At 39.5% G+C, this 21,822-nt stretch overlaps 2 protein-coding genes across 2 annotated transcripts; both read right to left on the reverse strand.

The window, feature by feature from the left end:
* Window positions 1–40: 40 nt before the first annotated feature.
* LOC106613902 (calreticulin) lies at window positions 41–3,909 on the reverse strand. Its single transcript, XM_014216652.3, has 10 exons — window positions 3,857–3,909; window positions 3,601–3,722; window positions 3,157–3,258; window positions 2,830–3,033; window positions 2,542–2,636; window positions 2,124–2,333; window positions 1,906–2,019; window positions 1,586–1,729; window positions 1,357–1,449; window positions 41–1,201 (listed from the first exon to the last, which is right to left on the reverse strand). The coding sequence occupies exons 2-10, from the start codon at window positions 3,692–3,694 to the stop codon at window positions 1,058–1,060; spliced, it is 1,200 nt and encodes a 399-aa protein (XP_014072127.1). The 5' UTR covers window positions 3,695–3,722; window positions 3,857–3,909; the 3' UTR covers window positions 41–1,057.
* Window positions 3,910–8,071: 4,162 nt separating this feature from the next.
* LOC106613903 (torsin-1A) lies at window positions 8,072–18,458 on the reverse strand. Its single transcript, XM_014216654.3, has 7 exons — window positions 18,343–18,458; window positions 17,877–18,143; window positions 17,309–17,431; window positions 16,947–17,212; window positions 16,216–16,391; window positions 15,986–16,110; window positions 8,072–14,958 (listed from the first exon to the last, which is right to left on the reverse strand). Exons 2-7 carry the CDS (start codon window positions 18,040–18,042, stop codon window positions 14,711–14,713), a joined length of 1,104 nt encoding a protein of 367 aa, XP_014072129.1. The 5' UTR covers window positions 18,043–18,143; window positions 18,343–18,458; the 3' UTR covers window positions 8,072–14,710.
* Between the last annotated feature and the right edge of the window lie 3,364 nt (window positions 18,459–21,822).

Below are 21,822 nucleotides of genomic sequence, written 5' to 3' on the forward strand. Positions count from 1 at the left end.
CGTTATAGAATATATAAGAATGAGACAAAACCAACAATAATTGAGTCACTTCCTTTATGTTTCATTATTGGAGAATAATCTCTCAGAACTTCTTTCTTCCACAATAAAATTAAAACAGCCTCCCCATACATAGTATAAAATGTTTCACAACAGGGTCAACTGCCAATCAGCATTGGGACAAGTATTTAGTGCAGAAACATTGGCATTAAAAAACAGAGGGAAAAACAATTACAATATTTAAAAAAAACTCAACATTTCCCCCAAGAAGAACATATCAATGGACAGGCATCAGACCCTCCTGCTTACTGCTTTAGAATATCTTAACAGCTGTACATATGCAGTCTGATCATCTTTGTTATTTTCAATTTAGAAAATAGAGGCATTTGATTTAAGGTAGCTTGAGTAGTTAGTGAAAACTCTGCCTACCCAATACACAGAGTGACCCCATGAGTGCTGAAAATAATAAATCAGTAGACTTTCACACCATATCCAAAACAGGTGAGATATATATATATACACATACATACATATATATATATACACACACACATATACATACATACACACGTTTGGGGTACAAACACTTACCAGACATCGGGTAGCACAGACTCAAAAAAATGTGTCAGATTAAATCAGACAAACAAAATGCATTTTGAGGTAAACATTGTCAGGAAATTTTAGACGGTCAATATACTTCATGTAGTTAGCAGAAGAACATTGTTTTTGAAAGTGACGTTTACAACATTTTGAATCTCATCTCTGAAAACAATTACTGGCATGTCACTGCTTAAAAAAAAAAGTGGTCTCAAATCTAACAAGAAATCGTCAACCTTAACAAATCTGAACTCCCATAGTTTATCAATATCACATGGAAACAAATAATTGATGTCCTTAGTTTTTGCCCCTTCCCTTGTCATGTAAACAAAACAATAGCTACCCATTTGTTTTGGGGGAGAAGCGTCAGTCATTAACGGAAAGGCCAAAAAAGCCCCGTCTTCAGCCTTGCGCCAATGGATCATGATGGACAGGGTTCCTTTTCAGAAGTTCCTGTTTGAGTTCATAACTCATCTTTGTGTTTAGAGTCAGTTTCTTCATCCTCTTCTCCCTCATCCTCTTCTTCCTCCTTTTTATTAATCTCTTCTGCATCCCGTTTCTTTCTCTCCTCCTCTTCCTGACTGTCCTTCATCTTCTTTTCAGGGTCCTGTGTAGACAGCCAAAAAAATATATAATATTGACAGGGTAGGAGACAATGCGCACATCACCTTTTAGAGGGCATATTATATGACAACTCAATCTAAACATAACTGGTATAGTTGATGGTAAATATTTAAAAAAACAAAGACACCATCGACTTACCTTTGTTGCACCCCATGTCTCGTTCCCCACTTGTTCTGCAAGCTTTGGGTCATTGGTGATGAGAAAATTGTCAAAAATAGTCCCTGACTTCACCTGTAAAATGATGAAGGGTCATTGGTTAAGATTTGAAGAAACATAAACTTAAAAAAAAAAAAAAATATCAAAAGATTAGTAAAAGTTAAATACACACCATCTTATATTAATCAAGGATTACAGTCAGTCACTCTACCTGCCACAAATCTAATCCAATCACCCCCATGCTGGCATATTGGTAGATTTCAGGGTCAGCAGTATAGTCAGGGTTGTCAATTTCAGGGTGCACCCATTTCCCCTTGTAGGCAGGATTGTCAATCTGTTTGGGCTTCCACTCCCCCTGGGAAAAACAATGTCAGAAAGTGGTTAGTTCCCTATGCAAAAGTATTTTTTCCCCCACTATGTATTCAAGTAAATAGACAAATTAGTCAAAATGGCAAGAGCACATTTCGCCAAGTGTAGTATATTCACACCTAATCCTTGTGGCCATGAGTACAAACGACCGTGGAGGCCTACCTTATAGTCAGGGTTCGTGACCATGGGAGGCTCCCATTCACCATCCATCTCATCGTCCCAGTCATCAGGCTTCTTGGCATCAGGGTCAGGGATGGTCTCAGCCACATCCCAGTCCTAAAGGAAACAGTGGCTTAATAATGTCCTTTGCACTGAGTCACCTGCATTTTCTACAGAAAATGAAATGGTGTTCTCATGCCTTTAATGTCTTGTTAACATACCTCTGGTTTCTTGTCTTCAGGATCATCAATGTGCTCTTTCTCATCCCAGTCATCTGGCTTCTCAGCATCAGGGTCCTTTATCTTCTTGGGGGGAAGGAAGTCCCAGTCCTCCTCTAGGCTTCCAGACTCCACTTTCTTGTTGTCGATCTTCACCTCATAGGTGTTATCCGGATTGACTACTAGTGTGTACAGGTGGGTATATTCATCATCCTAGGGAACACACAAAACAAGTTACTGCATGCAAAAACAAACAAATGTTTCTTTAAGTCCAATACTATTAAAACATAATACTGAGAAAGAGGTGGGATAGCAAAAATGTTAGACATAACAGATGGTGAAGCTCATAGATAATAAATACAACTGTTAGCATTGACTAGAAAATTTAGCAGAATTGCTTAAGGACAAAAGTGCTTCTCACCTTGCATCTTATGTCTTTGTTGATCAAGTGATTATTGCCTCTGTAGTTGAAGATCACATGAACTTTCTTAGTACCTGGACCACAGATGTCTGGACCTAAGACAGACAAAACAAACAGGAATTTAACTTCACACGGTATGTGGTGTAGACAGGCAACTTAAGACAGCGAGACCAACACTGGGAATAATACCTCAAAACAGAAAGAAATGTGACAAGTGGGCCATCCCACCCTTACATATGTAACCTACTCTCCAATGGTTTCAGTTACAAATAGGATATTTATACTCACCAAACATGATGTTGTATGTGGATTCTCCATGCATTTCCTCCTGGTTGAGATCAGCTGGGAAAAGCTTGATGTAGCCTCCACCACAGTCAATGTTCTGTTCATGTTTCACAGTAAACTGGATTACCAGAGGCTGGTCTTTGTTGCTGATGGACTCAAAGCGGGAGGATGCAGAGTAAAAGCGAGCATCTTGGCTGGTTTGAAGTCCTGAAATGTTTAAAACGCACAACAAATACTCATATCAAGTGTCAACCTATTAAGAACCAGCTAGACGCACCAGATCCTATTGCTGGAGCCTAAATGGCAAAGGCACCTTTGATCTCTTCTCACCTTTGTCTTTCTCAACATCTCCATAGAATTTCCCAGCAGTGAGAACAAAATTCCCATAGTCTGACTTGTGTTTAGATTCCAACCATCGGCTTTTCCAGGCATCTGCGAAACGTTATACAAAAATCAGGTGTAAGTAAGTCACCTGAGCAATGAGGGCAGAGCCACCTGGCAAGGGCCATGTGCCTGTGTGGTTGATCTGGGAAAAGGTCAGAGTGAGTGCATGCAACCCATTGATGGTGTTTTGGATGAGTAATCACTAAATCAGAACATGTCAGCTAAATGTGAATTACATGTTGAGCATGTCAAGCTGATATTGCATAAAGTGAGCAGGCTATGAAATTGTGTCTGTGACACTCATCCAACATATGACATGTAGTCCAATCACCACATTTCAAATGTAAAAAAACAAAAAACAGGAAGGGTCAGTATTTATTCATAACTTACCCCCATCTTCAAATTGTTCTCGGAAATAAATGGAGGACTCAGCAAATATTGATGCCACCGATACCGCCATCAAAAGCATCGACAGGGTTGTCATTTCAGCTTGCTAAAAAAAAAAACACCCTCTAAAATAGAAAATGTAATTAACTACGTAAATAAATACCATACATGTTATATACACTGAATCAAGCAGTAAAACTAGCTATGGCTAGTTACATGCTATATAAGTCAAAATCCTGAACTCAAACGCTGTACTTACTGCAAGCCCCAAATGCTGCTGATGGTCTCCTCTCGTTTCCGAACAGATGTCTGGTTTTCATTGGATAGCAGCTCCAGGAGGAAGCGTAACAACCTTTAACCAATCGAATTAATAGAAAAAAGCCAGCTGACCACGCGTTTGCTTCACACACGCCCCTCAGTAGCCGAATGAGTCGGTGGTCTTTATCTCTCGCACCGCGGCCCGGGTGAGAGAGCGGAGTTGGCACGAATGCAGTAGAATGGGTAAAAAACACACGCCATACACCTGGCGCGCCAGGTGCGATAAATCATGTGCAGCTTCTATGATTCTGGTTGTGGTTGTTCTTATTTTTTTTGTAAAGCGATTTAAAATATACAATATAGAAAAACAAACGGAGTATAGAAGATAGTATACAAACATTACAAACAACGGCTAGGGGAATAAAGACAATACATTATATAAAGACCTTGTAAAACTTACGAACGTTCAACGTTTTGATTGCTTATTTTTTTTGAGAAGAAGAAATTGTGTTAATATTTTGTTCAATTTCATAAAAAAAGAATAAGAGGCTTTTGACTCATAAATGTACATTTATGAATATGGAATTTAGCTAAAATAACAATGAGGTTACTTAAGAAGAAAGGCTTTGCATATACGTTAATATACTTTGTAAACCAAATATCACATTTTCAAGTAGAAGGGAAATATTTGCATGTATTTGATATAAAACAAATCTTCTGATATCTTGCCACAGCTTCCAAGTATAAGAGCAATACCAAAATAAATGTAAACCATTCTCCGGTTGTTCATTACAGAAGGTATAAGAAACATGAATGTATTTTTTTTTTTTTTACTTTTCAAGATAATGTTTAGTAGTTATGGATTATGGATTAATTTAGAATAAATATCTTTCATCTCATTAGTTAAAAGACATTTCTGAGAAAGAGACCAAAAAAAGAAAGAGGCCATTCTAGAAAGACATGAGGTATGGGACTGAAACAACATCACATTGAAATAAAGCATATATTTACCTAATGTTGTTCAAAACAGAAGGAGAGAAATCTACATTGCCTGCTGTCAGCTGGATCAAGAGAAGGTAAAGAAAAGGGGATAGATTTGGCTACATCCCTAAAAAGTACACTAAATCCAAAGGGGATTGCATCAAAAACTACAACAAATTCCTTTGGAGTGATCAGTATTTATGAAAAGCTAAAAATTCAGCATAATTAAATAAAATACCATTGAAGAGTTGAATCACCAATATAATATTGTTTCGGAAACATCATAAAAAATATTTGTGGGGAGAAAAATTGTGCTTGTAGATCAAAGACCATGCTAAAAGGGATTGTTTATGGAAATTAAATAAATTAGTTGGTATTTTTTCAATACTGTAATTACAAAGTAGGAGAAATTTGAGGCCACCTAAATGAGAAAAAACATACTGAGAGATAAAATTACATATAGAGGTAGGGTTCTTCAGGAATTGCTTAATCCAATTGATCTTTAAAGTGTTATTTAAAGAGGGAAAATCAAGAAAATTGAGACCACCCTCTTCACAAGTATTCATAATGACAGATTTCTTGATATAATGTGTCCTGTTCTTCCATACAAAATAAAAAAGTATCTTGCTTATCTGATTTTCGACATGTAATGATAAAGCAACATAAGTGAGCCTGGAAATACCCTCATTCTTTGTGAGCAATATTCTACCATTCAGAGATAAATCCCTTGTATGCAGTGATTAAGTTTCTTTTGAGTTCTCTATGATAGGGTTAAAGTTCAGTATGCATCTAGCTTTTTCATTCTTAGTTATCGTAATTCCCAGATAAGACCGTATCCTTAATTGGGATGTCAGAGATTGAGGGCATATCACAGTTTCTGAGATTAATCATTTAAGAGGGTGGTGTCATCCGCTAACTGACTAATAATCTCCCTGTCTGCAATAGAAATACCCTTTATTAAAGCACTTGTCTTGAAATGAGAAGTAATAAACTGTGTGGCTAATAGAAAGAGATCAGGTGAAATTGGACATCCTTGTCTGATACCCTGAATTAATTCAAACCTTGGAAAGGTACCTGCTTTCAATTTGATAGAGATATTACCATATGTATATAGTTTTAATAGTTTTACAAAATACATCTCCAAAGCCATATTTTTTAAGGGCATAAAATGTAATGTTCTACTGTATCAAAGGCTTTATAAAAATCCTAAAATAGTATAAAACTGATCAGAGAACACATTTGAGTAATCTATGATATCTAATATCAGTCTGACATTTTTCTAGATGTCTATTTTTCATAAACTCATATTTTACATGTGAAAATTATACTTTACATGCGTGTATAATTAAGTCACTATTTTACCTCCAAATAATTTTTCATAAACCCTGACTGGGACTCCTCTACAATGGCATCCAAAACAGCCCTTAATCGTTTAGCAAGGACAAGCGCTATTAGCTTATAATCGTTATTTAAAAGGCAAATTGGACACCGATTATCAATGAGTAACAAGTATTTTTTAGGTTTAGGAGTTAGAGTAATTAAACCTTGCGTTAGAGTGGGAGGGAGTGCTTCATTGGCTATACTTCAGAGTACACTTCCAATAGAAAGTGGGCCAATTCTTTGGAAAAACTTCTGCAGAATTATGTTGATGGTAGTATTACCATCAACCCCAGGGGATTTGTTCATTTGAAAGTGATCAATAACCTCTATAATTTCTTCTAAAGAGATAGGATTATCACATAATTCTTGATCAGAAGAATCAATAGAGATAACATTTCCAAGAGAATCAAAGAACAGAGCTGCAGACTCCTCACACTACCTAGAGGTGTATACTGTACATTAAGTTCCTGTAAAAATTGGCACAGTAGTTGGCAATTGTCCTAGATCATATTATTCACCTTTAACTGTTCAAAATAGTTACTTTTAGAGTGAAATTTCTCCAGTCTGAAAAAATAAGCAGAGTTGTGCTTTCCTTCTTGATGAAAGCACCCTCTGCCTTAACCTTGTAAATTTCACCCAGTTTATTTTGTTCCTTAATTAACTCCATTTTATCCGTATCTGAAAGACTATTAGGTCTCTGGAAGAGCAAATCTTTGCAAGATCACTGCTATATTTTCTTAAATATTTAGCAATTTCAAACTTTAGAACTTCCCAGTTTCTCCTTTGGAGACTTTCACTCTGGACTGTATTCCAAAAATGTATAATGCACCCCATGATATCAAATTTGACTATTTAATCTTTTAATATGGAGCTATTAAGTTTCCATTATAAAGCCTTGCACTGACTATCATTACAGAGAAATATTTTGGCTTGTATGCAAATAGCTCTATGGTCTGTTATAGGCGTGTCAAGAATAAGCGCTTTTGTAAGCGCTCTGAAACCATCCAATTGTCAATACATAAACATCTAGTACATGTTTTGTTACACCAGATATAGGATCTCTCAACAGAAAACTTCTCTCTCCATATATCCACTAGATTCAACTTCTGCATAAATAACTTTATATCTTTAAATAACCAGATATTAACAGATATCTAATAACATATATTGTGTGAATATCATTTAGCTAGCTATCTAGTCATTTTAACAAATTTGATCCATATTTAGCACAATAGAAAGCAGGCTTCCAGACCGGAACAATGTAAAACGAGAACACACGATCCAGAATGACAACACCTCACCTGATTGTTCGGAAGAAAAAGCCCTGTCCACCAGAGATAGTGTTTTTCTGTGCTGCTTGCTTGCATTTTTTTTTTTTTACAACTGCAAAACATTTGGCACAGGTTAGTCACAAAATTAGTGCCAAAACTCTGAACGCACAGATTCAACATCGACAATTGTAGTTTTGATTCACCAGTTGCAAGTTTAGTAAATGAGTTGCGCTCATTCTGAAATGTTGTTTCATGCTTGCAAATCTTATTGAATTTATTCACATATCAACTTACATGTTTGGAAGTGTTGTATTTATTCACACATCATGTAATGAGCTTGTGTTGTATTTATTCTCAAAATAAGTTCCATGTTTGCAAATATTTTTTGCAACTACAAAACTCAGTATACAGGTGCAACTCATATTTTACATGCTTGTATAATTAAGTCACTATTTTACCTCCATAGAGTTTGGCTAGGTGCCAGCAGAACTGAAGCATGCTGCCGGGAATCAACTGAGGTGAAATAATCAGCCCACAATTGATTATGAATGCAGGTTTTAGATTTAACAGTAAACTGACTCAAATTAATCAAGGATGCTTTATTAGTCTAAAGTAACTTAAAATCCATCTGGGACAGCACACTTTCTCTTTCTTTTGCAGCCACTTTGTTTGCCTAGTCTGAGAGAGACAACTAACCATTTTTAAATTTTTTTTACACATGTGGCTCAGTTGGTAGAGCATGGTGTTTGCAACGCCAGGGTTGTGGGTTCGATTCCCACGGGGGACCAGTACGGAAAGTAAATAATAAAAAATAAAAAAAATAAATGTATGCATTCACTACTGTAAGTCGCTCTGGATAAGAGCGTCTGCTAAATGACTAAAATGTAAATGTACACACAATGATTTGGACAGGTGTCATTAAATAGCAGAAATTATGGAGGACGGCACAATATCATAAGTCATATCCTATTTACATTTTACATTTACATTTTAGTCATTTAGCAGACGCTCTTATCCAGAGCGACTTACAGTAGTGAATGCATACATTTCATACATCTTTTTTTTTTCCGGACCACTATTCATAATGCAACCTCACATTTTCTTACAAAACCAAAGATGTGCAGTCAATATGCTAACACTTTTTACAATGACGGAAAAACAGCCAGTAAAAATAGCTACAGCACATGTACAGACAATGGAACACTTATAAAAACTTGATATGTATGTACTTGCTAATTATAATTAGGAAGTGTATTGTGCAAGTAACACATTCCAATGGACAAAAAAAAAGCATGAAAGCATTGTTGGAATAATCAGATTATAATAATGGGCTCCCGAGTGCCGCAGCGGTCTAAGGCACTGCATCTCAGTGCAAGAGGCATCACCCCAGTCCCTGTTTCGAATCCAGGCTGTATTACATATGGCCTTGATTGGGAGTCACATAGGGTGGCGCACAATTTGCCCAACGTCGTCCGGGTTTGGCCGGTGTAGGCCGTCATTGTAAATAAGAATTTGTTCGTAACCGACTTGCCTAGTTAAATAAAGGTTAAATAAATGTTTTTAATTATATAACTTAAATCAAGTAAATGAAATTCTAGATCAAAATAAGTGTAGGGGACACAAATGTTACACTCACGTCTTAAAAATGTAGTTCATATTCGTGGAATACTCAGACCATGTACAGTGCATTTGAAAAGTATTCAGATCCCTTCCCTTTTCCCACATTGTTACATTACAGCCATTACAGAGATACAGGTTCGAGTCCAGGCTTTGTCGCTGCCGGCCGCGACCGGGAGACCCATGGGGCGGTGCACAATTGGCCCAGCGTCGTCCAGGTTAGGGGAGGGTTTGGCTGGCAGGAATGTTCTTGTCACATTGACAACTTGCGACTCCTGTGGCGGGCTGGGCGCAATGCACACTGACACGGTCATCAGGTGCACGGTGTTTCCTCCGACACATTACTGTGGCTGGCTGCCAGGTTTAAGTCGGCATTGTGTCAAGAAGCATTACTGTGGCTGGGTTGTGTTTCAGAGGATGCACGGCTCTCGACCTTCACCTCATCCCGAGATGTTTCTACAACACGATTGGAGTCCACCTGTGGTAAATTCAATTGATTGGACCTGATTTGTAAATGCACACACCTGTCTATATAAGGTCTCACAGTTGACAGTGCAGGTCAGAGAAAAAAACCAGGCCAAGAGGTCGAAGGGAAGGGTACCAAAAAATGTATGCATCACTGAAATCTCCAAGAACACAGTGGCCTCCATCATTCTTAAATTGAACTGAGCAATCGGGGGAGAAGGGCCTTGGTCAGGGAGGGGGACCAAGAACCCGATGGTCACGCTGACAGAGCTCCAGATTTCTTCAATAAGCAGTTGCCTGTACTATTGCACATCAATACTACTTTCTTCAAACCTGAATTGTAGTTATTCAGTCGGTTATAAATTATTCAAAGTGATATCACACTGTTAACCTGTGAATATTTAATCAACCTGTAAAACAAGTAATCTATATACAATTCTAGAATAATCATATTAAAATGCCCTTCAAAAGTTAATTGAATTATATTTAGTCTAGTTTGCTGTAATATACAGTATTTCCTCCTATGCATTGAACGTGCCTGCCACTGCTTAAGCAAATAGTTGTAATATATCATCAGTGCCAACAAAACAAAAAGATATACAGTACCACTCAAAAGTTTGGACACACCGACTAATTCAGGGGTTTTTCTTTATTTTTACTATTTCCTACATTGTTGAATAATAGTGAAGACAACAAAACTATGAAATAACACATATGGAATCATGTAGTAACCAAAAAAAGTGTTAAACAAATCAAAATATATTTTATATTTGAGATTCTTCAAAGTAGCCACCCTTTGCCTTGAAAGATTTGAGCACTCTTGAATTCTCTCAACCAGCTACACATGGAAAGATTTTCCAACAGTCTTGAAGGAGTTCCCACATATGCTGAGCACTTGTTGGCTGCTTTTCCTTCAGTCTGCGGTCCAACTTATCCCAAACCACCTCATTTGGGTTGAGATTGGGTGATTGTGGAGGCCAGGTCATCTGATGTAGCACCCCATCACTCTCCTTCTTGGTCAAATAGCCCTTACACAGCCTGGAGGTGTGTTGGGTCATTGTCCTGTTGAAAAACAAATGATAGTTCCACTAAGCGCAAACCAGATGGGATGGCATTTCGCTGCAGAATTCTATGGTAGCCATGCTGGTTAAGTGTGCCTTGAATTCTAAATAAATGACTGACAATGTCACCATCAAAGCATCCCCACACCATCACACCTCCTCCTCCATGCTTCACGGTGGGAAACACACGAGGAGATCACTCGTTCACCTACTCTGCATTTCACAAAGACACAAATTTGGACTCATCAGACCAAAGGACAGATTGCCACCAGTGTAATGTACATTGCTCGTGTTTCTTGGCCTAAGCAAGTCTCTTTTTTTTATTGGTGTCCTTTAGTAGTGGTTTCTTTGCAGCAATTCGACCATGAAGGCCTGATTCACGCAGTCTCCTTTGAACAGTTGATGTTGAGATGTGTCTGTTACTTGAACTCTGTAAAGCATTTATTTGGGCTGCAATCTGAGGTGCAGTTAACTGTAAATAAAATAAAATGTTATTGGTCACATACACATGGTTAGCAGATGTTATTGCGAGTGTTGCGAAATGCTTGTGCTTCTATTTCCGACAGTGCAGTAATATGTAATCTAACAATTCCACAACAACTACCTAATACACACAAATCTAAGTAAAGGGATGGAATAAGAATAAATACATATGAGCGATGACCGAGCGGCATAGGCAAGATGCAGCAGATGGTATAAAATACAGTATATACATATGAGATGAGTAATGCAAGATATGTAAACATTATTGAAGTGCCATTATTAAAGTGACTAGTGATCCATTTATTAATGTGGCCAATGATTTCAAGTCAGTACGTAGGCAGCAGCCTCTCTGTGTTAGTGATGGCTGTTTAACAGTCTGATGGCCCTGAGATAGCAGCTGTTTTTCAGCCTCTCGATCCCAGCTTTGATGCACCTGTACTGACCTCACCTTCTGGATGGTAGCGGGGTGAACAGGCTGTGGCCCGGGTGGTTGTTGTCCTCGATGAACTTTTTGGCCTTCCTGTGACATCAGGTGCTGTAGTTGGAGGGCAGGTAGTTTGCCCCTGGTGATGCGTTGGGCAGACCGCACCACTCTCTGGAGACCCCTGCAGTTGTGGGCGGTGCAGTTGCCGTACCAGGCGGTGATACAGCCTGACAGGATGCTCTCAATTGTGCATCTGTAAAAGTTTGTGAGGGTTTTTGGTGACAAACCAAATTTCTCCCTGTAGGGTGTCTCGTTGTTGTTGGCAATCAAGCCCACTACTGTTGTGTCGTCTGCAAACTTGATGATTGAGTTGGAAGCGTGCATGGCCACACAGTCATGGGTGAACAGGGAGTACAGGAGGGGGCTGAGCACGCACCCTTGTGGGGCCCCAGTGTTGAGGAACAGCGAAGTGCAGATGTTTCCTCCCTTCACCACCTGCGGGCGGCCCATCAGGAAGTCCAGAACCCAATTGCACAGGGCGAGGTTGAGACCCAGGGCCTCAAGCTTAATGATGAGCTTGGAGGGTACTATGGTGTTGAATGCTGAGCTGTAGTCAATGAACAGCATTCTTACATAAGTATTCCTCTCGTCCAGATGGGATAGGGCAGTGTGATGGCAATTGCATCGTCTACGGACCTATTGGGGCAGTAAGCAAATTGAAGTGGGTCCTGGGTGGCAGGTAAGGTGGAGGTGATATGATCCTTGACTAGTCTCTCAAAGCACTTCATGATGACAGAAATGAGTGCTGCGGGGCTATAGTAATTTAGTTGTGTTACCTTTGCCTTCTTGGGTACAGGAACAATTGTGGCCATCTTGAAGCATGTGGGGACAGCAGACGGGGATAGGGAGAGATTGAATATGTCCGTAAACACACCAGCCAGTTGGTCTGCACCATGCTCTGAGGACACGGCTAGGGATGCCGTCTGGGCCGGCAGCCTTGCGAGGGTTAACACGTTTAAATGTCTTACTCACATCGGCCACCGGGAAGGAGAGGGAGGGCCCGCAGTCCTTGGTAGCGGACCGCGTCGGTTGCACTATTATTATACTCAAAGCAGGCAAAAGTGTTTAGTTTGTCTGGAAGCAAGACGTAGGTGTCCGTGACGTAGCTGGTTTTCATTTTGTAGTCCGTGATTGTCTGTAGACCCTGTCACACACGTCTCATGTATGAGCCGTTGAATTGCGACTCCACTTTGTCTCTATACTGACATTTTGCCTGTTTGACTGCCTTGCAGAGGGAATAACTACACTGTTTGTATTCGATTTGCCGAAGGGAGGGCGGGGGAGGACCTTGTATGCATCGCGGAAGTTAGAGAAGCAGTGATTCGGGTGTACTGACAGCACAAGTGCTACAATCAATATGCTAATAGAATTTAGGTAACCTTGTTCTCAAATTTGCTTTGTTAAAATCCCCAGCTACAATAAATGCAGCCTCAGGATATGGTTTCCAGTTTGCATAGAGTCCAGTGAAGTTCCTTGAGGGCCGTCGTGGTATTGGCTTGTGCGGGGATATACACGGCTGTGACAATAACGGACAAGAATTCTCTTGGGAGATAATATGGTCGGCATTTGATTGTGAGGAATTCTAGGTTAGGTGAACAAAAGGTCTTGAGTTCCTGTACGTTGTTACGATTATACTATGAGTCGTGAAGCATACACCCCTGCCCTTCTTCAAAGAGAGATGTTTATTTCTGTTGGCGCGACTCATAAAGAATCCCGGTGGCTGTACCGACTCCGACAACATATCCCGAGAGAGCCATGTTTTCGTGAAACAGACTGTTACAATCCCTGATGTATCTCTGGAAAGCAACCCTTGCCCTAATTTTGTCTTACTTGTTATCTAGAGACTGGACATTGGCGAGTAATATAATCGGAAGCGGTGGGTGGTGTGCAAGCCTCTGAAGTCTGACCAGGAGGCTGCTCCGTCTACCTCTTCTGCGGAGACGTTGTTTTGGGTCGGCCTCTGGAATGAGATCCAATGCCCTGGGTTGCGGTGCAAACAAAGGATCCGCTTCGAGAAAGTCATATTCCTGGATGTAATGTTGGTAAGTTGCCGTCGCTCTGATATCCTCTTGTTCTTTCCGGCTGTATGTAATAAGACTTAAGATTTTCTGGGCTAACTGTAAAAATAAAACAGGAAAAAACAAAATACTGCATAGTTTCCTAAGGACTAGAAGAGAGGTGACCCTCTTTCGGCGCCATCTTGATAGCTCTAATGAACTTATCCTCTTCAGCAGAGGTAACTCTGGGTCTTCCTTTCCTATGGCAGTCCTCATGAGAGCCAGTTCCATCAAAGCGCCTAATGGTTTTTGAAACTGCACTTGAAGAAACTTTCAAAGTTCTTGACATTTTCCAGATTGACTGACCTTTTTGTCTTAAAGTAATGATGGACTGTCATTCCTCTTTTCTTATTTGATCTGTTCTTGCCATAATATGGACTTGGTTTTTTACCAAATAAGGCCATCTTCTGAATACCACCCCTACCTTGTCACACCACAATTGATTGGCTCAATCACATTGAGGAAAGAAATTCCACAAATTAACTTTTAACAAGGCACACCTGTTAATTGAAATGCATTCCAGGTGACTACCTCAAAGCTGGTTGAGAGAATTGCAAGAGTGTGCAAAGCTGTCATCAAGGCAAAGGGTGGCTACTTTGAAGAATCAAATATATTTTGATTTGTTTAACACTTTTGTGGTTACTATTCCTTATGTTATTTCATAGTTTTGATGTCTTCACTATTATTCTACAATGTAGGAAAAAGTACAAATAAAGAAAAACCTTTGAATGAGTACGTGTGTCCAAACATTTGACTGGTACTGTACATGCTAATAACAATACTAGAGTTGACCTGAGCTTGACGTAAAATCATTGCATAAAAATGGTCTAATGAGGAAGTTGAAAATGCACTCTAAAATCTCTTCGTTATCAGAATGAATCTTACTATAGCCAGATGCTCTATGCTTCCTTTCTTGGCAGTGTAGGGTGAGGAGTGGGCATACCACATGTTCGATCGACATGTGCCATTGCAGAAATGTTCAATATGTCGGCAGAACATACTTTTTCCTTTTTGCCAAAACAATGTTCATGTGTTTTCTGGGTTGCATTGGTCTGTTTAGGGTAGGAAGAAATTGATCCTCTGTGGTATGGATTTGCAGCCTTGGGCAGAGAACAGCCTCTCCTCCTTGGGTATATATAGCATGGCCTTCGCCACTTCGTCCAGCGTTCCCTCGTCTGGCTCCAGACCCCGCGCTGCATAGGCATCACGGGCACAGAGCTTGACATGACGGTACTCCAGAGGTAGGAAGGGCACAAAGAAGTCAATAAGGTGACCTGACATCAGTTCACTCTGTGCAAAGCCTCCTGGAAAGCAGACAAACTGGTAAATCCACAATTCGAGAAAGGTAGTTACATCAAAACATGTTAAGTAATTCAAAATGTTTTAATCCATTTCTAAGTAGTATTCTGTATTTTGCAAACTATTCATTTATGTGTTAACAGTGTAGTAGGGTTCATGAGAAAGGCATCTTCAATCTTGCTCTGTGAAAACGTATTTACAGTGCATTTGGAAAGTGTTCCGACACCTTGACTTTTTCCACATTGTTAAGTTACAGCCTTATTCTAAAATGGATTAAATAATTGTTTACCCTCATCAATCTACACACAATACCCCAGAATGACAAAGCAATGTTTTGACTGGGATGTTTTTCAATGGCAGGGACTGGAAGAATAGTCAGGATCGAGGGAAAGATGAACAGAGCAAATTACAGGGCGATCCTTGAAAACCTGCTCCAGAGTACTCAGAACCTCAGACTGGGATGAAGGTTCACCTTCCAACAGGACAATGACCCTAAGCACACAGCCAAGGCAACGCAGGAGTGGCTTCGGGACAAGTCTCTGAATGTCCTTGAGTAGCCCAGTCAGAGCCCGGACTTGAACCCAATCAAACATCTCTGGAGACCTGAATATAGCTGTGCAGCGACCCTCCCCATCCAACCTGACAGAGCTTGAGAGGATCTGCAGAGAAGAATGGGAGAAACTCCAAATACAGCTGTGCCAAGCTTGTAGCTTAATACCCAAGAGGCTTTAATCGCTGCCAAAGGTGATTCAACAAAGTACTGAGTAAAGGGTCTGAATACTTACGTAAATGTGATGTTAACTTTTTTTATTTTATACATTTGTAAAAATGTATAAAAACCTGTTTTTGCTTTGTCCTTATGGGGTATTGTGTGTAGATTGACAAGGGGGGAAAAAACAATTTAATCAATTTTAGAATAAGGCTGTAACGTAACAAAATGTGGAAAAAGTAAAGGGGTCTAAATACTTTCCAAATGCATTATATCTAAAAGCTGAGAATGAGTGTGAGTGATTGTAAAGCCACTGTTGGTACCTTGAGAATCCATAGCTTCAGCACGTAGCCGGTGTTCCAAGTCCTCCATCCCAATGTCCTCTCTGTTTTGCCCTGAGTGCCAGAAGTCCAAGGCCACATCGTTGATGGTGGTCCCACCAATATTACTACAAATAATTATTGCAACATATCTTGATTAGGGTCAGTTGAGTTTCCTTACATGAGTTAGTGGAAGAGGCCTCGCAATAATTTAAAGGGTATATATGGCTAACCTGAGGAATAAGAAGACAGCTCTCCTATAGCTGACCCCATCCACATTGTCATAATGGTCCATATAGGGCTTGATAGCATCTATAAGGCCGGGGTGCAGTTTCTCAGCCTCATCAAAGATGAAAAGTGTCTGTGGGCAACGCAGCACCATGTCCCGGATAGCTTCTCTGAGCTGGCCCTAGAAAGAGAGAGCTATGGTGAGCACAACAATATCACCTCTCACTCGCTCTCATTTAAGACAGGTGTGCCATATATTCACGAGATTAAAATATGCACATGCATTCCATGTATTATTCTACATGATTTTATCCACAAAAAATGGCACTCAATAATTTGCTGAGTTTGGACATACTATTGTATATTTGTATAATTCCTGCTATGGTCGAGATCAAGTTGTGTAATTGAATCAATTGCTTCACTATCATTTTGAAATAGTGATAGTATGTATTATGCAATTTAACATTGAGTTTATAATTGGTTGGAAGGTTGCCTAGCTGGTGTGAGTTCCAATAACTTTGATTTAGGTGGTGACCTGGAATATGTAAAAGTTCACATTTTCTTTTTAAACTAAATATTTAGGTAGTCCTACTCCATGAATGTTGACAACGCATGGCAATAAAACAGGGTCTCAAAAGAATGATTATATAATCTATTAACCCATATTCACAACATAGTTCTGTTCTGCACATGTTCCCGGCAGAGGAGTCATGTCTGTACCAACAGCTAGGCTCACCTTGTACGTGTCCACTAGTCTGGCATGGGGGAAATGAAATGGGGCGATGAACAGACGCACACACTCGCTCTTCACCCCGTCCCGGTACAAGTTGTCAGCTACAATCCGGGTCACAAAGTTCTTGCCCGTGCCGGAGCAGCCATGGAAGGAGAGGGTCAATGGCTTATTGGATTCAGGGTTACTGATGAAGCCCTGCACAGCCTTCAGAACCACTGATTGGGCAAGGTGCTGCCCATGAAGCTTTAGCTGTAGATCACTAGCGAGACCTGAAACAGAACATCAAAATGAGCACTGCACAAAAATGACATAGCTGGTGGAACATACATTAATATAAATATTGCCTCAATATGACTTCATCTTACCTGTAATATTATTTGTTATCCGACAATCCCCTGATTCACAGCACTGTCCCAGGCTGCAATACCACTGTGACAGCAAACTGATATAGTCTTGAGGGAATGCTGCCCATAGGTCCCTAGTAGGTACTAAAATTGCCACACAAATGTACAGTGTAAACATGTAATGCAGAGTTAGACATAGCTGTTGCAATCAATTAAACAACACAATTTCTGCTCAAGGCAAGTTTGCAAGGAAAATTATAACACTTTTACATATCATCACTGGATAATAAATTAAATAAGACATTCCCTCTATATGTTTGAATAAACTAGCTAATCATCGTTGCTTACGGTCTCTGCATTGTAATACAAATAGGTTTGTCCTGTGTAAAAACGAATTTATGCCTTACAAATTGTTCCTATGGACAGTCAGTGACAAGTACAAGCTCCAGTGCGTCTGTTTCTTTAGTGAGGATAGATCCGACATGATCGATCTGACTACACCAAGACTGTTGGAATTACGGTCTCAATTTTGATATTTCTACAGAGTAACCTTTTTTTTTTACTTGCAGAAAATATATAAACACCATACCTTGCAGAGTCGCATCATCTTGATTCGGTTGACACTCCCCTTCCCATATATTACAATAAATATAATTGAAATAATACGTAGATACATTTGAAATACTGTCAAATTGAAAGAAATCTGCCTTTGCAGAAACAGCCCAAAATATGGGCAATAGTGGGTAGAAGAACATCAGTGACGCCGGAAATTTGCGATTATAAGAGAGTGGTCGTCAATGATGGCATTCTTCAAACCTCTGTCCATTCAAACCTGTCATACTATGGAGCGAAATATCTGCCAAAAGATGGAATGTACGTATCGTTAGAAAATCCATATCTAAATTGTTAGGATTGTAAGAAAAGCAATGCGTGAAACATGGAACGTAAACATTACATTTAATCTGTGAAAATACAAACACCATGTTACGATTACGGACTAACATTCTAGGCTTGAACAAATCTTGTAGTGTTGCAATTATGATGTACTATAATACCTTTCAGAGTTTTGGAGATTATATCTCACCAACAAAAAAAAAAGGTACACCACACGGCCTGTGAGGAGTGCTACGCGAACAAACATAACACAGTATAGAAAAAACGGAAGTCAGGGAAACCGGAAAGAGGTATCCTGCACGTTTTCAAGTTAAAAGTATCCATTCTATATTAATCCTTAGTTAAATTTACTTCACAATTAGGTATTGTTGTGAATTGTGAGATACTACTGCACTGTTGGAGCTAGGAACACAAGCATTTCGCTACACCCGCAATAACATCTGCTAAATATGTGTATGTGACCAATAAAATTTGATTTGATTATGCCTACAACAGTGAAGTTTCAGTCCGCTAAGTGTATCTCTACAGCAGGAACAATAAAACAGAATAATAATAGGTGTTTAGTGAAACTATGAATTATGTATGACCACTTGAGTCTTTGCCACTCAAAATATTTGGATATTTATTTCATCACTCAAAATCTTGCCAAAGCACATTCTGTAGGAGGGGTTAATATGAATAAAAAATAAATTTGACATGATTTATATGAATCAGGTCATGAACATATGGATTTTGAGATTAACAAGGGAGAGGTTAAACGTAGGCTAAATCTGGCATAAATGTATTCTCACACTTTACAATAACTCTGCTGCAGTGGTTTTAGGTAGTCTCTGTATAGGCTATTCCCTCCACCGCAACACTGCTGCCAATTTGAAGAGCTTGTGATCTCTATGGGCCTTTGGAAAAGCTCCCTTCAACCTCAGAAGATGTCCTCCTGGAGGCATGCAGCCATAGTCATTATACCTTAATGCTAAATAAAGGTTAAATAAACATAAATAATGTAGGCCTATTTGCCGACTAGCCATCATTCCAACATATTTAAACATTTAATTAATCCTTCATTCAGTTCAGTTAGTTAATGTCATCTATTCAGTAATTTGTCTGAATTGCAATAGGAACTAAATTAAAGAGAATAGAACAGTCTTATCCATTTGTGTATTCTATTATCTAAATTCTCCAATGGTCTTTAGCCTATCACTTTATTTACATTTTTCATTTAAGTGTATCCCAAAAAAAAATAGGCCTTCAACTTGCTGGCATTGCAATTGATCAAATACAATTTTATTAGTCACATGCACGGAAGACAACAGGAGTAGTAGACCTTACAGAGAAATGCTTCCTTACAAGCCCTAACCAACAATGCAGTTTAATTAATTTATTTATTTCTTACTTAAGAATAACAAATACAAATCACAAATAATTAAAGAGCAGCAGTAAAATAACAATAGCTATCATTTTGGGTACTGGTGATGACTGCAAGCTAAGATTTTGAAAGTATGATGTTGACAGTCCAATCAAAGCTACTGTAGATATAACGTGATTTGACGTAATTGTATCTGTGGCCAATGACCTTGAGCCTTATTGGATGGGCACTTCTAATGTACCTCTATGGCAGCACCCAAGGGGCTTGAATTTTCGAGCTCTCCCCTTGGACTTGGCGGTGACGTAGTGTCTCCATGAGTGACAGAACACTGAGCCAATTACAGAGCAACACTCCATATTTTCTGCTGGCTTGCCCCACCACCACACAAAGCACTGAGCTAGGCTGAAACACCTGCATTTTGGAGCTCCCTTACTCAAGAAAACAAAAAAAGAGGCCATGTTTGCATGCGGCTTTATTAGCTCAATTATATATATATTTTTTTACATTGTTTGCAAATTGATATGTGACACGTATTAATGCCAAAATAACATGCAAAACAGGCCATGGCTATTTCGCTCAGGACAGGTTATAGCCAAGACTTAATATTTTGTCTCATTTGATATGGATATAGCCTCTGCGCGATGGTGTTGTGCAACGCAAATGGCTATAACAAGCCTACATACAGACTGGAATTCACTAATACAGTCAAAATGCCGATTTTTAGGCCTACAGTCCATGCTCCTAAATACTGGAAAAAGCGTGATTCATTAGGTTACATGATCACTACAGTAGCCCCATGAGCGTATAAACAAATAAATGCAATTATATTGCCATTAAATAACACACAACAGCAGTGGCGACCCGTCATTCAGGGCAGGTGGGGGCAGAGCCTGTTTTGAGCCCCACATTTTAAGCAAAAATAAATAAAATATATATATTTTGAGGGGCTTCCCTGTTTTGCATGTTATTTTGGCATTCATATTTAAAATTAAATCAAATTTTATGTCACATACACTTGCATTAACATCTGCTAACCATGTGTAACGAAATGCTTGTGCTTCTAGTTCCGACCATGCAGTAATATCTAACAAGTAATCTAACAATTTCACAACAACTACCTTATACACACAAGTGTAAAGGAATGAATAAGAACATGTACATAAAAATATATATGGATGAGCGATGGCCGAACGGCATAGGCAAGATGCAGTAGATGGTATAGAGTACAGTATATACATTTGAGATGAGTAGTGTATGTACACATTATATAAAGTGGCATAGTTTAAAGTGACTAGTGATACATTTATTACATCCAATTTTTAAAGTTGCTAGAGATTGAGTCAGTATGTTGGCAGCAGCCACTCAATGTTAGTGATGGCTGTTTAACAGTCTGATGGCCTTGAGATAGAAGCTGTTTTTCAGTCTCTCGGTCCCAGCTTTGATGCACCTGTCCTGACCTCACCTTCTGGATGATAGTGGGGTGAACAGGCTGTGGCTCGGGTGATTGTTGTCCTTGATTACCTTTTTGGCCTTCCTGTGACATCGGGTGGTGTAGGTGTCCTGGAGAGCAGGTAGTTTGCCCCCGGTGATGCGTTGGGCAGACCTCACTACCCTCTGGAGAGCCTTACGGTTGTGGGCGGAGCAGTTGCCGTACCAGGCGGTGATACAGCCAGACAGGATGCTCTCGATTGTGCATCTGTAAAAGTTTGTGAGTGTTTTTGGTGACAAGCCAAATTTCTTCAGCCTCCTGAGGTTGAAGAGGCGCTGCTGCGCCTTCTTCACCATGCTGTCTGTGTGGGTGGACCATTTCAGTTTGTCCGTGATGTGTATGCCAAGGACCTTAAAACTTTCCACCTTCTCCACTACTGTCCCGTTGATGTGGATAGGGGGGTGCACCCTCTGCTGTTATATTTGTCACATATTCAAGCCCCTTGGGTGGTGCCATAGAGTTACAATAGAAGTGCCCATCCAAGAAGGCTCAAGGTCATTGGCCACAGATAAATTACGTCAAATCACGTTATATCTACAGTAGCTTTGATTGGACTGTCAACATCGTACTTTCAACATTTTTGCTCGCAATCATCATCATGAATCAAGTCGACAATCTATTTGCAAATCCTTTTTAATCCTTGTCATATGAAGAGAAATAATGAAGATAAATTATAGATAAAACGTATCGGTGCTTATCGGCCATAAACATTACACAAGTTGGAAATCGCAAATTCAACAATGAGTGGTTTGTTATGAGTGGAGTCTGCCACTAGCAGTCAGTGTAGTC

The sequence above is a fragment of the Salmo salar genome, chromosome 10, assembly GCF_965601325.2.
Source record: "Salmo salar chromosome 10, fSalSal1, whole genome shotgun sequence".
NCBI classification, from domain to species: domain Eukaryota; kingdom Metazoa; phylum Chordata; class Actinopteri; order Salmoniformes; family Salmonidae; genus Salmo; species Salmo salar.

What these genes read in the sequence shown, in the direction of transcription:
- LOC106613903 (XM_014216654.3), bottom strand. Translation starts at nt 18,042, where the DNA reads ATGTTCTTCTACCCACTATTGCCCATATTTTGGGCTGTTTCTGCAAAG. An exon ending in GACTAGTGGACACGTACAAG is followed by an intron (nt 16,392 to 16,946) that starts GTGAGCCTAGCT and finishes CTCTCTTTCTAG; the next exon opens with GGCCAGCTCAGAGAAGCTAT. An exon ending in GCTGTCTTCTTATTCCTCAG is followed by an intron (nt 16,111 to 16,215) that starts GTTAGCCATATA and finishes AATTATTTGTAG; the next exon opens with TAATATTGGTGGGACCACCA.
- LOC106613902 (XM_014216652.3), bottom strand. Translation starts at nt 3,694, where the DNA reads ATGACAACCCTGTCGATGCTTTTGATGGCGGTATCGGTGGCATCAATA. An exon ending in ACAAAGACATAAGATGCAAG is followed by an intron (nt 2,334 to 2,541) that starts GTGAGAAGCACT and finishes TGTGTTCCCTAG; the next exon opens with GATGATGAATATACCCACCT. An exon ending in AGACATGGGGTGCAACAAAG is followed by an intron (nt 1,202 to 1,356) that starts GTAAGTCGATGG and finishes CTGTCTACACAG; the next exon opens with GACCCTGAAAAGAAGATGAA.